Source organism: Magallana gigas, chromosome 5 (assembly GCF_963853765.1).
Source record: "Magallana gigas chromosome 5, xbMagGiga1.1, whole genome shotgun sequence".
Lineage (NCBI taxonomy): Eukaryota > Metazoa > Mollusca > Bivalvia > Ostreida > Ostreidae > Magallana > Magallana gigas.
In genome coordinates, this window is record NC_088857.1 from 7,739,158 (window position 1) to 7,760,975 (window position 21,818).

The window sequence follows — 21,818 nt, forward strand, 5'->3', positions numbered from 1 at the left end:
GCGCAGGTACATGTAAACAATCAGCTGTTAATTTTACCAGTCTACACATAAAAAATTTAAATTCTAAAATAAAGACGATGATTCCTCTCAAGTTAAAATAAAAAGAAACGAAGCGTGCTATAAACCAAAATCAAAACAAGCTAAAACCACCGTCACAAATTAAAATGTCAACGCATTGAAATATTTAACCTCAATTTACTTCACATAAACGGCACAAATATATTTTGAATGTTCGCACGTAAACTGTTGAACGACAAGCAAATTCATCTCCGTTCAACATGTTCAAGATGGCTGCTTCTAACATAGACTGGTCCTCTAAACTGGTTTTCGATATATGAAATATCGAGCCTGAAGTTAAACTGATTGACCCCAATTCTCTTTGTCTTATTATTTTCGAAAATTACTCAAATTTGAAACAGAGTTAGCCCTTAATTTTTGCAATTTATATTTTCCTCCCCATAAGGATGATTTATGCTAAATAACGTTGAATTTGACTCAGTAGTTCTTGAGAAGAAGATTTTAAGAAATACACCCTTTTTTTCCTAGAGTTTCGAGGTTTTCTCCGCTTTGAATAAATATCAGTCTTTTATTTCTGCAATTTATATTTGCCTTCCCATAAGAATGCTTTGTGCCAAATTTGGTTGAAATCGGGCAAACAGTTTTAGAGAAGAAGTTTAAAATGTAAAAAGTTTACAGACGGACAGACGTACGACGGACAAAAGTTGATCAGAATAGCTCAGTTGAGCTTTCAGCTTAGGTGAGCTAAGAAGCAAGAGAAATGATATTTCTTATGTTCAGCATTATTGCACCAAGACATGAAAATGTCCTTTTGAATGCCATACGGTTTTAGGCTGCCGTTGTAGAAACTGATTGTGCAACAAAGTGCATTGTAGATGCTTACAACTATGCAGAAGATATTTGGACATATAATCAAATATAGATATTGTTATTGGTAGTCAATAACTTCACCAACACTGAGCTTTATAAAATGATGCCAAGAGTAACAAGGATAGAAACTGCCCAAAACATGTCATGGTTATTGGACAAGGAAATATTATCAATGCACCGAAGATCTATCGCATGAAATTAACTAAACCAAACATTGCACATTTTACTGACTTTATATTCAATTCAGTACAATTAAGTATTGTATGATTTGGTCAAACGGTGCTTTAGATTTCAAGCAATGAAAAGGTGAAGTTGCCGAAAGAAGTTCGGAAAATGATCCATGCAAGAATTATTTAGTGCTATCAAAATTACTGCCTTAAAAGTCTAGTCAATATACAAAATGACCTAAAGAAAATTGCACAAAAGGTTTTATTTCTTTAAGTTATAATACATGTACAACACAGTCTTAACAACATATTAAAAATATACAAAAATATAATTAGCTGAAGACGTCCACAAAACACCCCAAAAAACTATTTTCCGCAAATTTAAGAAATGTATATTTTTAACATAAAACTTGCACATATAAGTATCTTTGTTATCAATGGAAATAAGCTTTGTAGCAATGTTCTTGGGGTTTGGTCAAACTTTTGATAGTTTGACTAGACTATAAGTCAGGATTTTACTCCTTCAGTAGAGCCACATTATATAGGAACCTGAGAGGCTGCAGTGCACTCGAGGGCTGAATATAACACCTCGACGACTGGAATGAAATCCATTTATAGTTTGATGAGAGGTGTTACCAAAATAGAGACACTTGGATTATAGAAAAATGATGTCTACAGACTTAAAGACTACATACATTCTCTGAATCAGTTTCTAATACATACTTAATCTCAAAAACGGAGATGGTGTGTTTATTGTGTACTACTGATTACTAGTACATAAAATTTTAGTTATATACTCTCGTGATGGGTATCTCGAGGAATAGTTCATCAATTATTTTTAAAAATTGCATAGAACTTGACTTCTTGCGTGCAATTCTTCTGAAGTATCATGCATTTGAATTAGTGAAAGTGTCAATCTTTTCTTTCAATCTTGCCCACAAGATGATAACTTTATAACTCCCACAAACATATGGAGATCCTATATCTCCTCCGCAATGCGTTGCACGAAGAAAAAATGTCCTATGCATATGCCTATAAAAAATTAACTTAATACTGCTATTTATTATGAACAATGAAGTGTGAATAAAGTATTAGTAAACACATCTCTTTGCCTTGTTATGAAAAACAAGTGTGTATCATGATAAGCAAATAAAACGTTTATACCTGGCACGTAACAGTTGGGATCTGTATTCCCTCCTTGACAATGACACACGTATTTTCCAAACTGGTCTTCACAAGTTCCCCCATTTAGGCAAGGTTCCCCAAGACAATCATTAATATCTGCGAAATAAGTTTTCATTATATATAGAAAAATTGTTGGAAAAATATATTTCTTCTATTGTTCACAATACGCTGTTCTTTAAAATTTGGTATTCAAATATTTATGCATTAAGAAATCAACGTTAAAAAATTCAATTTTGATACCATCTGCACACGTTCTATTGGATAATTCCTCTGCTATGAGATGGAGCAGGTCATACGTGGTCAGATATGTGTAGTCGTTGTGTGAAGCCACTGAGCGAAAATCGACCCATTGCACGATTGGACCAACACCGACACAGAAGATGGTGACCCCCATTGCTTTAAGATATTCGGACGGGTGAGAACGAGAACTTTCACCATCTGTGATTAGAACTACTATCTTTGCCGCATTAGTTCGTGCACCTGTAGTGTTTGTAAAAGAAAACATCCCGGCAAAGTAAAGGGCATTCTCGATGCTTTTTCTAAATTCGTTTGAAATGCTCATGTTAGAAATAGCTGACTGAATACTTGACACAGTTTGGTATTGGTTCAAGGGAAAAATTTCTCTTGCAGATGAGTCAAAATTGACGACACTAAACTGATTTGTATCGTTTGCAACACTGAAGCGGCCGACAATGGTGCTTACAAAAGATTTGACCCTCTCGAAATTGCTATAGCCAATGTTCTCAGAATTGTCAAGAAGAAAAACGATGTCCCCTTTTGAGTCACAGGATCCTACAAAATAAAGCTAAATCATTGCATTTATCATGATATGGTGCATTTACATCTCATGCCATTTTTAAAGCGCTAAGCATAGCTCAGCGCTTTATTGTCGTTAGACTTCTATTTCCGGTGCAAGGAATAACTGCCCTCTATGAGCAGAAATATAATCATTTAAACTGGTAAGAGGTATAGGGAACCAGTTATCTGGGTGACGGAAATGGCCGAGTAGATACGATTGGTTTGCGGGGCTTACGTACATCAGCACGGGATGCTACGCAGTGATGAAAAAATATAGTGCGTATTCAGAAGCTAAAATATAGAAAAATAAAATCGATTCTTTGCAAGAAAATGTCAAAATCTGTGATAAATTACTGTTCAAAAGGTATAATTTGTGATTTTAACATATCTTTTTTTTTCAGTACATATACAAGTCGTGTTCAGCTTTAATTCACATCATCTACAGAAAGGAACATATATTTAAAGAAATCTGGCCTTCGATACTTTAAATTGATATTCATTAAACATAAACCAAAATTTCAATAAGGCTCATTTCCGCCTACGCTTGCACACAGTAATTTTCTTAGAACCAGGCTAGGTAAGCCCTTTTCAGTACTTTCAGTACTTTGATTAATGATGACTACAAATTTGTTAGCATTCTGTCTTTAGATTTGCGCGGCCAACCGTGTGGCAAATGATTTAGTGTAATAGTAAGGAGTAAAAGGATCAACCCCATGCTTGATTAAGTTCAAATCCAACCAACCTGGTCTTCTAATATATTTTTAGAAGAATACAGCTACATGGCCAATTTTACCATTCATATATTATTCATTATACATCTAAGGTGGATGGCCCGTTCCGTGCAATCTGCAACTGGTTATATAGCTTGCGAGATAAGGAATACAGTTAGGAGAGAGGATTTTACTTGTCAACGCCTATCAAGTTTCATTAAAGACCGATTTCAAAAACGTACATGTATCTACAATTGCGTTATGGTAACGAGATCTATATTAGGCAATGTTTTTGTAATTCTAATCGACGCATTACTTGCCTCAGACGTTCTCTAAACATATTACTTGAACTTGGAAAATGAAGTATGTTAATTCACGTGCAGTTCAAGATCAGCGTTGCCATATTTTTCATGTAAACAAACTAATCTACTTAACTTTACAGGGCTGGTGATGCTATTAGAATGATAGAGGCGAGTAAAGTGGCGATATAGGTAATGAATTGTCTAAAGAATTGTTTTAACAGAATTAGAGTGAAGATAGGGTATATTGTCCTTAAACTAGCGCAATCTTTTGGGCGCCATAAATTGAAACTTGCGAAATTATATGGCTTCAAAGTCGTTCATTCGAATTATTTGTCAGACCGGCAGCTTTAGACTTGTATAGATTTTCTTCTGAGGCAGTTCGTAGGCGGAGAAGGAATCCGTCAAAGATTCAGCAAAATCTCTATCATGGTTGCATTACAATTTGAGAGTGCGAAAGATTTCTACCAGATGGATGCCGCCTGCTATATTAATATGACCAAAAACGGGTACGAATATAAATCGCTTAAACCCTCATCACACTATGGCTGCCTCCTCAAGGCGATCTCTCTGCGACCTTGAATAATGTAACACGCTAAGGTACACGCAGTTACTGTAGAGTATCCTACAGCGCATTAACAACGCAATGGTATCTACATTTGTCGCAGTGGGATCGCCTTGTAGAACGCCGTGCGACGGCGCGTACATGCTCAAAGTATGCGGCGTGGATCTGAGTTCTGATAAACACGCAGTAGAGACGTAAGGTCTCCAACAGCGCCACGAGAGCTCCGTTGGCGGGCTCAAGTAACGCACATAATCGCAGTATAGACGCACTAATAAGTCGATTGCGCTTGCACAGAGACTTCTCGAAGTCCTTTGTGATGTCACTGCGTGTCTATCGCACTCTCACTGTACATCCACAGCGTTTGAACGTGTTGTTGTTTTTTTCTGCGTTTATACAGCGACCCCAATTTAAAGAGCTGTTGCTGCAATTACCGCGCTCTCTTGACGTTTCTTTTAAGGTAAAGTTTGGAAAAATTATGTTTGCTGCGAGAAAAAGTGGGGGGGGGGGGGGAGGCTGTACCCTCTCTGATGCTATGGGCCTAATGGTAAGCTCTAACTTGGCCCTCTGTTCTAACAAAAACGCTACGTTTCTAAAATCCATGCGATAATTGACATTGCTCGATCTGCCACAATGTGTGGTTTGCGCTTGTGTGATGTTATAACAAACACAGGAAATCTGTCTACAATTATCGAGGAATTTTTTAATTATATGTGCCTGGATTTCAGTTTGTCTTGTTTCGTCATTAATTGGATATTCCTTGCCAGTGCAGAAGTTGTCATATTATTTTTGTTTAAAACGCATTTCTACACGTCTTTTCGTCCCAGGTAACGTGTTTGGGTGTATGAAATACCTGAATGCGGTGAAGCATGAATAGTGTTCTCGGCCTTATACAGGGCATACAGGGGGTGTGTAGCGATGAGCAGAACAATAGAAATCGACAACTAATATGGCGGTAGTCGGAGATAAAAGGGAAATATTGCGTATATATGAATTCATGTAAGCTTTAAGCAATTGCAAAAAAAAAAATTCATAAATTCGATTCAAATTTAAGGTGGAATAACACAGCTAGAAAAATCACTCAAAATTACAGTAATTTTTTTTATTATGAAAGATATAATGATAAATAAACTATACATATGTCAAATAAGCGAAAACTTTGCAGTTTGGGGATAAAAAATGATTATTTAAAAAAAAAATGATTCAGTAAGTAACAACAAAGAGCCCTTGCGTGATTCGAACTCGGTATGTACGGATCGCAAGACCAAGACCTTATATCCACTCGACTATGGAGAAAGTTACAATTTGCCATCAAATTTTGTTTAATGAAACAAAATATCGCTTCGATCAGAGGTCAGCCATTTTGTGACGATGTGTTATTCCACCTTTATTCAATTACTGTAACTGGTGACGAAAAATGGGCTCACTATTTCGAACAAGTAAGGACAATGGAAATAAAAAATGCTAACTAAACCCGGTGGAAGGCTGTGGTTGCCAAAAGACCATAGGTTTAAAGACGGTTCTTTCTTCCATATTCTTCTCACGTGGTGGTATACTCGTACAAATTCCTGCGCAAAAGGGCTAGGGTGGTACATGTCGGTATTACCGAGGTGTTATTCAACTAAAAAAAAAAACCTAAAAAAATATTTTATCTTAAACGACACGCACCATGTGTCATGTTTTAGGCATGATCGCCTACTTCATGATAATGCTCCATCAGATACAGCTGAGCTTGTGAAGTAATTTTCGAAGTCGGAGAATGTTACTGTCTTGCCGGAGCCACCATACCCTCTAAATCAAGTCCCAATGGAAAACCGCGGAGAATAACTTTGTTCATTTCACTTTTTGAGTTGAATGCTTTTGGGATACTATTACACATTACATTACAACCCTCGTATACCCTTGTAGCATGATCAAAATTACTATGACGACCAAATTCTCTAAAAATATATATGTTAGCTTTAAAGGTCACGATATTCTGACCATATTGATTTATACACGGGAATGAGTTCATAATTTAATTTTAAAATAAGACTGACAATGTTTTTGGATATTTTATGCAAAATATTAGCGCCACGGTCGATCAAAATTTCTCAATCGGGAAAAGGATCATCGACCTATGCGGCTTCCCTCCCGTACTTATGACGTCAATAAGACCCAATTGCCTTATAGAGCTCTGTAGTGAATACAAATGTCCATATCATTTTGCGGTAGATTAGAAGAAAAAATGTATTATTTTATATTAAAACTAATATAAGCATACAGTAATCAACAACGGCAGTATATTTTCTCTCAAGAAATTAAATCGTATGCGGTTTTTTTTATTTGACGGGCGAGTGTGTGCTTATTCAGTTCGGAGACTCAAGATTAAGTGATTTTCGTTATGGACCTACATGCAAATACAAGTTTAATGCATCTATGTATGCTTTGTTTCCACAGGCACTTGTTTCTGAGAAAAAAATTTACCCTATAGTATAAAAATAACACAAGGTATCTAACTCCAAATGAGGTAAACCACCCCCTCCCGTGTGTTGCAGTCGTTTTCGCTTTTATACGAAATGCAATGCAAAAGTGTTTAGTACCATTTTCTTCTACAATAAATTATCTAAACAACCATATATAGCATGCTTACTTTTGTTGTATTCTAATGTGCACAATCTGCGTCAAAACATGATAGACTCCAATTGAACCGTAGGCACTGACATGATAATATCGCAGAGAATAAAAAAATAAAATAACGTGATTTAAAAAACATTTTCAGTGTCTAAAATTTGCAAAAAACTAATGATGTTTAAATAAAATAAAATATTGCAAAATAAACGTTTCGTAAATTAAACGTGAATTGATGATCAGCCACTGCTAGCTGCTTTTTTTAGCTACTGGTGAATTCCAAGGTTTCGGTATACCTCGGGAATTTTCATTGCGTTAAAAGAAAGAAGAAGATAATCACCGGATAGTGGATTTTGAAAACATTTCAGGCGGTAGAATTTGAAAACACAGTGAATTTTGCAATGGGGCATAAAGAAGGATTTTGTTCATGGTATGAATTAAAAACAACATTTAACTATGAATTAAATGAATAACTATATAATAGACAGCTTACACATATAAAGAAAAATACAAAAACATTTTTTTCAATATAGTTAACGTTACATAGTTTACAATGGGCTGTGTGTATTTTGCAATTTAAAAATCACAGTCACTCGGTTCTGATTTTACTAAAAAAAAAAAACCTACAGCATACAATGCTTATAATTCTGTATAATACCAAGGATGGTTTTTTTTTAATCCGAGTGCATGTTTGGCATCCATGTTTTTCCTTCGAGGTTATAAATAACTCGTTCAGTTTTCCTGTGTAATTTTGGAAACAGACTCCTAGCCAATCAGAATCCGAATTACTATTCTCTGCGATATTATCATGTCAGTGCCTACGGTTCAATTGGAGTCTATCATGTTTTGACGCAGATTATGCACATTAGAATACAACAAAAGTAAGCATGCTATGTATGGTTGTTTAGATAATTTATTGTAGAAGAAAATGGTACTAAACACTTTTGCATTGCATTTCGTATAAAAGCGAAAACGGCTGCAACACACGGGAGGGGATGGTTTACCTCATTCGGAGTTAGATACCTTGTGTTATTATTATACTTTAGGGTAAATTTTTTTCTCAGAAACAAGTGCCTGTGTTTGTTTCATTTAGTTTTAACGAAATTGTCACATTCAAGGATAAACCCATCGTTTTTACCCATTTGCACGTTCATTCAAATTCATTTATTTCAATCAAGCAACCGATTTATTCTACCGGTATATTTCTAACCCTTATGCCATATTTCCGCGATCTGATTTTATAAAACGTTAAAACACGTGTACACAAAGTATTGTCTAAAGATATTGCTACATATCTGTATGTCTGAAATTTAAAGGCTAGATAAATTAGAATTTATAAATAGATCTAATTTTCAAATAAAAATTAAGAATATCATAGCGGTATTTTACAGTCGCTTTTAAATATAAACAATACACAACGCCTCTGGCTCAAACAATTTCATTTGCCTGCTTTATACTTTCTTTGTGACGAAATAAATAACATGTAAAATGCTTTAATTCTCTTTAAGTATTATTTATTATATGTATCAAAGAAGAAAAGTGTGTTTCTGTTTTAAAATTTTTAGGACAATTTATCAATGGTGGAGCATTTTCTTTTGTTAATTTTTTGCTGCAGTACGGGATATTCATCATGATATTGAAAATCTGATAGTTTTATTTATTAACGACCAATTAAAACAAAACCATCTGTACTACGAAATCAGATGATCTCATCTGAAAAGAAACACACGCTCATATATACATGTATGCAAACATAGCTAAAATTAAATCGATAAACTACTGTAAAATTACACTAGTTCTAATGCATCGTTTACATCGGAGAATCTGTGTGACGTCATAAATCCACAAAATCAAGAACGATAAGCGGGGAACAATTTTTTACAGGTGCTGAGTTTTCACGGTTATTTCTCAGTAATGCAAAGGCAGAAAAATCTTACTACCTGTATTTTAACATTCGCTTATACAAAGCTTTGTATTTATGAAAGAAAATCATAGTGTTAAAAATCGTTTCATAAAGCTGCTTGGTCCGATTTTATATGAAATTTTATGCACGCTTTTAAACGATGGTTATGCTTAGTACATGTACCATAATAGACATTGCAGCAGTTTTTTCTAGTCAATTTAGCTTTTCAATGAAGAAAAATACGTACAAAATTTGCTTACAAACAAACGACATAAAAGGGTATTGCGTTATTTCGCCTTATGTTAAATTTCACCCCTGACGACGATGGTTGTATTACGACATGAACATCCGATAATCGCATTAAATAAAGGTCGAAATGATCAGAAAAATTTCAAATAAACAAGTGTACGTTTTGTTTGCTAATATTTCTGAAGTTTGCTTACTTTACAATCGATGCATAGCATGCGGGTTGAATAACCCCAATCATTCGGGGGACGAAACTAAACGGTTCCCTTTTCTAAATATTCCCGTAATGCACTTTGGTTGGTTTTTTCCTTTGCCCAAAAAGAAATTATTTTTATTTACTTTGAATATTTCTAACTTTGAAAGGATTCTGATTCTGCTCGTGTAAATAGGAGAAAGTCCATAACTTTCCAAGATAAGTTGTTAGTATGGGAAAAAATGTGATACTGTAATAACAAAAAAATCGGACCAAGCAGCTTTAATTACAGACAAAAAGATGTACAGTCTGCCTAAGGTTTGCGACGTCGGCTATGCGAATAATCTGTGTACGAATTATAGATGTATTTATTGAAGTTTAAGGTGGTGTGGGATACCTGCATATTGTGACGTACATGTACATGCATTTCGTACATGTATCTAATAAAACAATAAAATCAAGTATAATTATATTTTTTTTTCGCAAAATTGTTACTAAACAGCGTAGCGCAATGGGTTAAGAAGAATTCTGTAAGTAATGCGCAATATTATAAAATTGAGATATTCTTAACCGAAACTTTTACTTTTATCTACATCAATATCGACAGGTGCCCGTGCAATCTTAGGTCAATCGCTACTTCTCGGGCCTTTCTCTCGAGCTTCAAAGCTCTGCTGGAAAGGTCCGGGATTGCGATTGAGCTTAATCTATTCATACATCAATTGTTTAAATTCACACCTAATCATCTTTCATTAATATTCACTTAACGGGCTACTGAGGCCCGCCAAACACGTCTTAAAAATGAAACCTTTATTAGGCAGGCACTGTTTCGGTTTTCCTCAACTTCAATAATCTGTTGTTGGGGTTCTAAACACTAACTTTCGTTTTAAGAAACAAACGAAAGCAACAAAGGAAAACTGTGGGTAATCCCTTTATTAACATATCATACGTGAAGCTTCTTCAGGTGTTCTACAGCCACTTTTCAACCCTCTTAGGTCAACTATAAAGCAGAAAAGTCTGAGTCTAACGGTAAATAGCAAATCTGAATTAAAGTCAGGATCTAGTAAAGAAAGGTGCATTTAGGTTTATGAAATTTGAGTTATAAATTCTATTAGTGATGCTTCATAACAACAGCTTTGTTTATTAAGGTGTACCTGTGCTTTAAAGTTAGGTAAAAAGAATGAAAAAAATCATGTTTTCAATTGTCATTCTCAATCAGATATGAAAAAAATGAGTAAAAAAAGTCTTTGAGTTTGTCCATGTTTGACTAATGAAATATATTTAGAATGCCTACAATCTCTCCAAAACGACATCAAACAATCTCTTTGCCTCCTCTTTGAAATAATGTCAAATTGAAAAATTGAATATAGGTATCGAGATTACTTTTCCTATGATTTAATAAAGAATGTAAAGAAACTGTTTTATTTTCTACATAATTTCTATAGGTCGTAAAGTACGGGGGAAAAATTATTGAATCAATTATGACGTCATACTGGTTCTAACACCTAAAAGACCCTTTATAATTATTTACCAGGCCTCAGGATCAGGAAGCAATTTCAAACTCAAGTCAAAATTTCAGTCAGTTATTAAATGTTTGTTTACCATAATATTACGATTGAAATTTGTGAATAACAACATTACATTACGACACTTTCAATAGTATTTTACTTTTCTCAGTATTTCCTATCAAGACACATTAGGACCATTTACAACTTTTGACTTAAGTCTAAGATTGCTTCATGATCCTTGGGCTAGATCTTGGCATTAAGCATTGACTTCTTATTTCTGGATGAGGTCGCCCCTATAGCACATCAATCTATGCAGACAAATCGATCATCACCCTTACATTTTGTAAATTGTAAATCAAACTAAGTTCATAGAAACATTCCCATGCAGTCTTAATAGTCAGAGATTGCGCACAACAGTTCTTAATATTCGCTAAAAACTCCAAAGGTTTGATCACCACCAATAACTAGAAAACTGACCAGTCAGGAAGGGCCCCGCTATGACAATTAATATAGAGAAGTGAAAAAAACTTTGAATTCCATCCTCTTTATATTAACAATGATGAAAAATAAATGCCCGGCAGAAGATGTAAAGAACTGGAATATATAGGATCTCGTGATTTGTAGTTGGATATGATTTTCATCCAACAATTAAAGTGTTTTTTTCTTGAGCCTTAGTGAGGGGATAAAACACACAAGTTGGATAAAAATCATATTATACTACAAATCATGAGATTCTATTTATCCCATATTTTATACACCGCAATCAATGTTTACACTGTTTATAAAACTCTACATTATTTTTACTTCATTATGCCTAGGCAAATCCCATTGGAAAGTCACAACTGTGGAATATCAAAAAAATATCCAATGAGTCATATCCACGGGATAAAGTGGGTTAACATGGGATGAAATAAAATTTGTTAAAAAAAACAAAGAATTGATACCAATGCAATGATACCTAGGCTTTGCCTCTATTCAATAAAACTATCATAAATCATTGTGTACGGTATTTTAACCAAAAAAAATATGAATATTATATTTCAAATCCATATTTCAAAGAATGTACACAATACTACACATCTTTCAAAATTGACCTTAACTTCAAAACAAAGTTCATTTGCAGACACAGGCAGTGCAGTTATTAATCTCAATGTGACAGATAAAGATAAAGCTTAGGATTTTCTTCCTGTGGAAGGTTAATTAATCCCAAAGGACAAATATTGCACAGCCTTCCATGTATACAATAGTAACATTCTCAGCAGTTATCTCTCTTTGCCCATTCATTCTCAGCAGTTATCTCTCTTTGCCCATTCTTCTTATGCATAGTTAGGAATCTACCCCACCACCCCAGCTCCAAACCAGAAGACATAGAGAACCAAACTTAGCATCAAAATATGTATTTCTGCCTACTGAACTACCATACCAAATTTGAACTTGATTGGGCAACCATAAAAAAAGTTATTAGAAAAAAACAGGAAATTTGTGGACGGAAGAGTGACAGACGGACGGACGGACAGAAGGACGGACGGACAGAGTGATTACTATAGGGCACCCGCAAATCCTTGCGGGGCCCTAATTAAAGCTGCGTTAATCTGCTAAAACTCTTCTATATAATATTTGTTTTATTTTGTTTAATAATTTTTTTTTCATTCATTTTTCATGCAATAACAAATATTGACAAAACTTCGTATTAATGACTCGATATTTTAGCGAGGAACCACTGTTAACAATAGTACATGTATATCAAAGAAACGAACATTTGGTCAGCTGGACGGCCAACTCTAGTATTTTTATTTTTTTAAATCCTGACAAATTAGAGTTCGCAACATAGTAAGTATTTATAAATAACCACTTAATACCGAGTTTCAACGCGTCCAGAAGACATTAATATTTTGACAATTACATGTAAGTCATGATTATCCAACTGTTTCTATGGCTTCCTATCGTATCTTGAAAATAAATTGGGGTTTTTGATTAGCCTGCAGCTCTAACGCCTCATTTCAACTTAATATGAAATTATACTGTTTGAATTATCGATAGTAATTTAACATCTTCAAAATAAAAAAATTATTTTAAAAATTACTTATAATCGTCATTGACGTGTTTAAATGCCCAGAGTATGTTTATTTTATATTAACGCTATAAAGTCGTACTAAGGTAATAAAGTGACCCATTCGTCAACTGTGCCTTGGTCTTCTTTATAGCGAATGACCTTTTTGCACGTATACTAGGTATGAGCAAGTCACATTGATTACTGTATAATCATCATTGTTCGTGGGGGGCAATGTTCGTGGCTTTCGTAGGTAACCCTTGCCCATGAATTTACATCTTTACAAACTTGTATGAAATCATATGTTTTATATTTATTAAAATTATCCCGAGTATGCTACCAACGAAATTTCGTCTCCACGAACTAGAAAAATTTTGGCTACCCACGAACATTGACCCCAACAGATAAAAATGATTCCGCAGTATTCTTTCAATTTAGAATGAACACTGTCCTTGTCAATACTGTGTTTATATATCATTGCTCCATGTTAGAACTTCCGTTACCCAACCTTTCCTGAGCAATTATTGTTTAAGAGACAAAGTGGTTTTTTTTTTAATTTTAGGCTACGCAACGCACAGTAAACTCTTATGTTTTAGTTCTTATAATGTATAAAGTGATTGAAAAAAAGTTTCACAGTCGTTGTCAGAGCAGAATGATTTATAAACGGTTTTTTTGTTTTTAAAATTTGTTTTCGGTTTACATTCTATGATACGATAGGTGTTCTTTATATTATGCGTTTATTGACAACCAAAGACATACATTTACATGTATTATCTAAAGTCTCGCCTGACACAATTTCAAAAGTCACAAACATTTTGATCTTTGCAAAAAAATATGCACGTCGTGTTAGTTTTTCCAACAGGAATAACAGGAAAAGTGATGTTTGTAAATGTGAAAAAAAATTTAGGAGCCGTTCGGGCATTATCACCATTTAATGTGCATTCTTTGTATAAAGGGACGTATCTGATGCCGGAATGGTAAAGGGACGGGAAAATCTGACACACACCCATTTTTTTCTAAACTTTCCTTCTGCAGTTTTGGCTAAAAATGTCACTTCTTTGAAAAGAACGAACTGCATCTACTTTGCATTTCTCCTCCCACATTTTATTATTTTCTATAATTTTTTTCTCGGCATGATTTTTTTATACGTGGCACCTGTCTCGAGTTACACAAAATAAATGATTCTTGTCTTCGTAAAAAGCTTGCTTACACTAGGGTATAGCATATGGAGAAATGGTGTGTATTTAACTAATTTGCATAGCGGCCATATTGTTATCACGATGGTGATTTGTAGTACAATAGAATATATAGAAGGAAATGAGAAAAAACACAATTTAAAAAAAAACTAGTATTTCAGAAATCTTTTTTTCTCATTTGGTTTTGTCATTTACAACACTCGGCATCGGAATGTGCTTGTTTTGTTTACATGTACATGAGATGTTGAGATGGTGGTTCCTTTTGATTCTGAAAAATCGAAGCGGGGCGTTGTAGGAATAAAGTGTTTTAGTAATGAAAGACGTTATGAGGGATTTTGGAATTCTTTTTAAAGTGGAAGGAAACTTAAAATATGTTATGCACGAAATCAATAAATGATTGTCTACTATAATTGTAAATCGTATTAATTTTCATTAAAAATCCCGGAACAATGAAAAAATCAAGAAAATCGATCGCTTAATTTAAATTCCCGCCGCTATGGGAGCTGCAATTGAATTTTAATCTATGACGTCACACCATCCAGTTTGTTTTATCAACATAGCATCAGTTAGTAAATCATGATATCGCTCTAGGTTCTAAAAAATTTTTTAAACAATAGCGATTTGAGAGCGTTCTTTCACCTTTGACTTTTCATTGATTGAAACCATCGTCAAACGGAGTATGTTCGTTTAAATCTCAAAGCGGAGGATAGTGTCGGTCAGTCAGAGAAATCTCCGCGTAAAAATATAGTTGTGAAATTGTCAATAATCGTAGAAATTGTGTGCCGTCTTTATTTCAACATGGTAATTCAAATTTAAAGAATGTATTTCAAACTACCCGATTACAATTTATAACATTCTTATTTAGTTAGCGAAGAACTTGACTTCGAATAATAATTTACTCTGCTTTTTTTGACTTTGAATGATCTCAGATTACCAACTCTCAACTTTTTAATAAAAATGCACATATTTATGCATACGTGTATGTATTGTTTAAATTGACGTTTGAAACTAAACATCAATTTTGTTCAGTCGATTACTTGAGTAACAGGAAGGCAAAAACCAGCGTTTTTTAAAGCACTGTGTACATTGTATATGTGAAGTTGTGAACCAAACCGGAATAGATGGCGTGACGTCAAAATAATCATTTTTTATTACTAAAGAGTTCTACAACATGTCAGCCTCCAATAAATACGATTTTTCTAACTTCAAACGCCCATTAAAGCTTAATTATATAATTTATTTTCAATACAGCATGACCACATGCGATAATTTATAGCACTCTATAAATATAAATAAAACATGATTTTGGCTTTCCGTCCCCTTCAAGATTTTTATTATAATTTTATACGATTTAATTGTTGATATTTAATGTGTCGCTTCATTACTCAACTCAAAACATCATTAAAAAGCTTGCTTCATTTAACAGTATCATCACTAAATTTGTTTAAAATAGAGAAAGTGTGTCATTGTAGTTATAAGAGAGGCCCATATCAAACTAGTCCAGCAATTAGCACTCTCGGTCCTTTGATTCATAAGAAGTAGCGCCATTGCGAAGCCTCCGGGTTTTGGTAACATGATATAATGCATTTAGCGTATAAACTAGCCGCTTAAAAATATGACAGTTTTCCTCAATTTTTCATTAAAAAGTAAATATTTAACCCCAAATGACACAAAAGTTAATATTATAATCACATTACGATGTAGTACTGTATTAAAGAGTATTAAAGATCGATTCGCTTTGATTTTTACCACCAATATTGATCAGACTATTTCTGTTTTTATCAAGTTTGTCGAAGAAAAGGTTTTTATTCATATTGTCTCTTTTATAATAAATCCAAACGACAGTTATCGTACATCTAATTTCAATTCTTTTTATAATAATATAAGATATTTTCCAATTTTTAGCGGTTTTGTGCAATATGTCGATATTTTATGTAATCAATAGGATATGTTGATAGATCAAATTATACCAAGAGACTTGTTGCTGCAATATCATTGCTCAATCCTTTTAGCTGATTGACTGGACAACAAACCATCAACAAAAGGACAAAGCTTTTTTTAACAGTTTACGCAAACTGTTACGCAAACTGTAGTGCAGATTTTGATGCTGAAACTCTTGAGGATCAACATAAGCTATTATAATAATGTTTGTTACCATTTAAGGCGAATTGCATGGTTAAAAAAAAAAACTAAAATCGCGTGAGAAGAATAATTGAGTAGATGGTTTCTGTCCAGAAAGGTGGTAAACATGTGAACATTCACTACCTTAAATCATGGAATGGTTTGATGAAACATAAAATTCAGTTTTAACTTATTTTCAATTTCAGTTCCGAAAGACGATGCTGTCCGATGTGGAAGAAATCAATCAGTCGTTTTACCGATATGCTACCGGGAAATTTGGCACAAGCAGTGGTGAAAATCAAATACATGACATCAGTATGGGTGATGTGCAATATATTGACGGGCTTCCCATGAAAAACCACTTTTATTTTAATGCATATCGTTCGTTAAATTCTGAAATTCTTTTAGATATTAGAATCAAGATCAGTAAAACAAAAATATTCATCAAGACAAAAACATTTCAGACACAACTGCGTATACAGTCCAAGTAAATTTTCGATATTTTGAAGGCCTTAAAATACACATAATTAATAAGTCTCATTAAAAAAATTGTATCTACTTGTATGTCGGTGAAATAGTTTACAAATAACCAAAAATAAACAAAGAGTACACCGTGGAACCTTTTTATGTGGGGCCAATGTTCGCGAGAATCAACAATTCTGAATTCAATTTATATGCTACCTTGTACCATCATAATTGCACGGAGGCCGTACTGCAAGGTTAGTACGGCCAGTTTGAGCTTGCATAGTGATACACTACACACTTGAAAACATTACTTTCTACAGTTTCCACTTTATTTTAACTTTTACTTTAATTCCATAAAAAGTAAAGATTTTAATTGTTTAAACACAGAGAAAAATCAATATAAATTTTGGATTCCTCGGCTTTAAAGGCAACAGGTTGCCTAACCGTTCATTAAAATATATTTTAAAAAAAACAATGTCTATCGCTGTAGCTAAGTAAAATATCTAGAAGCAACCAATCATTAATCTTTTAAAAAACGGTTATTTTATTTATCTGTCACTGCATTGTATGTTATTACCGAAGTACTTAAAGATCGGGGTTTTTATCTAATTCATTTGATTATTAATAAAAACTGACACAAGCATCTAAAGAACGCCCGAAAATAATTTTATATCTATATTGATCTGTTAATCCGACATTTCATGTTTGAGTTACCTTTAACGACTGGTCCTCTGTCTATTAATAATTAGTCTACATATCGCTCGCGCATTTTACAGCAGCAGTGTTTGGAATTTAGGGCAGACTATATCATCTTAAGGTAGAACCAGTACTGGCCGAAGACTAGATTTATTTTTTGTTTGTTAAAAATTGCTTGGATACAACTTTACACAAATATCGATTACTGTTTCATAATGCTACGTTGAGTCTGATCGCGTTTATTCTATTTTTAAATATTACACGATTCATACTGGGTTTTCCGTCTATAGCTCAGAAATCGTGTACGAAAAGGCCGAGAATTCATGATAGAAAAAATGACGTAAGGCAAACAAAATGACACTCCCCTTTATTTAAATCATTTTCTTTTTGAAATAATTATTCACTAAAACTTTTACATTTCTATTATTATTTAAAACAACTTTCTTTATTATTGGTCTCGTCTGTAAACAATACAGGCTCTCTCTTTCTGAGCAAAACTGTGTTTTGAATACAAAATGTCTTGCTGAACACTGGTCATACTTGCGTCATAAATCTCAAATAATTGACCACCTTCGAGTAGTCAGTAATAAATACTACATGTTATCAACAAGTGGTTTGAGAAAGCAATTTAGTAATGATCTGAATATTTAAAAACATTTTTTCTTTGCAAAAGCCAAATTTTGAATTATAGCCACGAATTATTCTTGTATTAATACTAAAACATATCATTATAAAAAGCATTGCACTCTATAAATTGCTTACTTAATGTATCTGTTCGTTTGACCTAAATGCAAAAAAACCCCACATTTTTTTCTACTTTAACGCCGTATAAAAATGTTGTTACAGTAATTAAACACTTCGGCGCCTAGAACCTTATTAATACACGCACAAAATCGCGAGAACCCTCGCTAGCTATATGATTTTTTTTCTTTTGTTTGTAAAGATTGGTTAACAAAGGTAGAACAAATATTCACAAAATACAATATATGAACATATATTAACATGAAAAAGTTCATGGACATGATTTATCGTCCTTATTATTAAAACGTTAGTTTTCCAAAATAGCTCAAATTATCAAAACTTTCATTGTATTCTAACATTTTACCATAGCTATTGTTTGAGGGGTTTTTTAAAAATTTTGTTCAAGATCGTACAGTCAAAAAAATCACAATTTATTGAATTATTCGTGATTTAAAAAAATTGGATTTAACTAAAAAGAAATATCTATTTGAATCAATAGCATGATGTAGCTAGCTTTCAGATTATTATACTTTAATACTCAAGTCCTTTTAATTTGAACATCTCTTATATTTTGACTCTTTTACATGTACATAACACATATACCATTTATCGCGTTTTTACCAAAAAGTAACAGTCACTTTCTCAACTTTGAAAATAAATTTGTTCTCTGTTACCAAGCTATCAGGACCATATAATAACATATAACAACAATAACATTTTTATTTAGATATATCAACTTCTAAATTATGAATAAAAAAAAGCTGATGATTCTTGGCCTTCTTAGTTTGTTATTAACAATTCGTGTTACGAACCATTATAGGTTATTATCTGACTGTTATCATAAAGTAACCATGCATTCTTTTTTCTATTCTTTCTGTGTCAGCCCAGTTGTTACTTGTTTAGAGTGCTGAATATTACTGTTAAAAATAATGTCGTTTGTTTTACATTTTTTATAGGGAAGAATGATCCTGCAAACTTATATTTCTGTGTTTACAACAACAATATATGGAATACAATTTACCCATTGTGTTCCTTGCTTTTGATTGTTTTCCTTTACTTCATTATTTTAAATTTTAATAAAAGATATATTTTTAAAAAAATCATTTTAACATGGATATCGAAGTATTTTGGCGATCAATATACTTAAATAACTACATTATCACTATCCAGTAATAATTTTGATAAAGAAATAAGATAACATACTATACTCACCATCTACATAGGACATCAGACCTGACCATATAATCATTACTACAATATTGAATACTTTCATTCGTCGCCTATCATTGCAGGAAATCATGTTTAATGTTGGTCCTTGGTCTTGCTCTTGGCCCACCTTTTGCGGGCGATTGTCGATTTAAATACAAGTTGATGAATACATACAAGTTGCTGTCCTTTAAAAAAGGACTACAATACGTGGACCATTTGCATGTGTTTCCAACGAAAACGTAAAAGCCTTAAGACTATCAGAGATTCCACCGACTCTAGCCCTCTGCTTTTAATCACTAAATTTGTACGTTGTATTACGTATACATATATTTATAGCCCTGACTTTTTATCTCAGAATTTAAAGTGTTCATACTACTAAAAATAATTATGATCTATCTATGAATGAAGTTTGCATGTATAGTATCAGGCATTCGGTGAATTTTAGTATTTGCGCACACATTATGATTCGCACTACTTTGTTAACTATGCAGAGACAGCTTTTTGTAAATCAAAAATTTCATATTTTGATGCATTTTTCTTGAGAATTTAACTTTTATACAGGGACATAATTATTCAATCATACTTTAATGCTTAAAAAAATTTAATCGGGAAGTACCCTAGCTTCGCCTTCTGTATTCGGAAAAACAACAAAACATTGCTAATTATGCTATTTGATGCATGTTGTAGTTCCGGCTTATTTCTTAATTCTGATAGTTCATATCACATGCCAATCATTTCTTTAAAAGGAATACTTTGTTTCTGTACTGTTTACCGACAACTTTACAGCGCCTTTGAACTTATGTGTGCATATGTGTCCCGATCCCGATTCAGATAAACGTGTGTTACCCTGGTTCCCTGAGCTACCCATAACGCACAGGAACCAGGCTAGCTCATGCGCAGGCTGAATTTTCCCCATAGCATCCGGTTTAACCTCGCTTATATATTTTCTGCGTGGACCTCAGGGTCCACGCAATGAAAGCAGGAGTGTTTGTTTTCAAAGTCAACGTATAAGTAACTATGTCTATGTTATCTCTTACTCAGCATATATTTAAATTTTGCATTTCGGATCTTTCAATACCGAAGACATTGAAGTCAATTGATAAAAAAAGGAGTTTCTTTTTTTTCAATTAAAATCATTCACAATCGGTCTAACTTTATATTAGGTATCAACGACACGCCAAATTGAATTCACCACTGAAAGTTATGCTAAGGGGACCATAATGTATCATTTACTTTGACGCAATTGCAAACTTGATCTCTAAAACCTGTAATTAAAAACAATGTCCGACAGCTAAAAGAACGACACTTTTTATTTTGTCTAAATTATCAACTGCAAGGGCAGAATATTGTGTAAGTATGAATAATTGATTCAGATATAACTGCTTATGCCTTGAGGACAGTTTTGCATTCCCACTGGAAATGGCGATCAGCCTGGTATTTTGCAGACGTCCATTCAAATCTGTTTTAAAAGTCTTTTTCGACAGGTATTTTATACATGTATATACTAGTTTTTATATAAAAACGAAAAAACTAACCAACAAGGGCACTGCTAAGCGAAGCATTTCCTCACGACATGACTTATTGTAGGGAGAAATGCATTATTTAGGGAAAAAAACATGTAAATTTATTAGATCAAAATAAATATGACACAAGTATTTCTTGTAGTATCCACTTTAAATTCATAAAATCTATATATTTTAATTTTTATCCAAATTCCCAAGCGTTGTGGTGTGTAAATTGGGGGGAGGGGGTACATTTACGTGGTTGTACAGTTTTTCTATTCCTAGCAGTAACTCAATACATATGCTTTAAAGTTTAATATTTAGATTCATTTAGTGACATTCATTTTAATATATTTACATTTATCAAGTATTATTTCCTTAATTTCTTACGGAAACTTATAGTTCTTAATAGCTCTATAGAAACAACCAGAATGAAATCGGATGACTTTAATCTCGTGCCCGCTTGAACTTTTAACTATGGGCAAACATCTTAACCTCCAATACAACACATTGTTTGTTTTTGGTTTTTTTTTTTAATTTTTACCAGATTTAAATCCCCCCAAAAATGTCAAGTTGTTGATTTGAACTGCATACTGTGGCGATTTACTTCAAGGCGAACATAAAGTTACCGGAAATGTCTTTCGTCAAGTCGTACATAATATTCCCGTTTTAACCCCGTTGAATATTTTTTTTCATTCATTTTTCATGCTATAACAATTATTGACAAAGCGTCGTATTAATGACACAATATCTCAGCGAGGAATCACTGTTA

At 33.4% G+C, this 21,818-nt stretch overlaps 1 protein-coding gene across 3 annotated transcripts in view; it reads right to left on the reverse strand.

Annotated features, from left to right (window-relative positions):
- The window catches only part of LOC105328178 (hemicentin-1), a 52,909-nt gene extending 32,678 nt beyond the window's left edge, over positions 1 to 20,231 (reverse strand). The window contains exons 1-4 of one of the 3 annotated variants that reach the window (XM_066084757.1): positions 19,548 to 20,231; positions 2,826 to 3,032; positions 2,481 to 2,720; positions 2,220 to 2,336 (exon numbers count right to left, since the gene is read on the reverse strand). In XM_066084757.1, the coding sequence (XP_065940829.1) occupies positions 2,220 to 2,336; positions 2,481 to 2,720; positions 2,826 to 3,032; positions 19,548 to 19,635 (652 nt within the window). In that variant the 5' untranslated portion in view covers positions 19,636 to 20,231. Of the gene's footprint in view, positions 1 to 2,219; positions 2,337 to 2,480; positions 3,033 to 19,547 lie in introns of all 3 variants that reach the window. The other 2 variants (XM_066084756.1, XM_066084755.1) reach the window with 2 other exon arrangements.
- Positions 20,232 to 21,818: the final 1,587 nt, after the last annotated feature.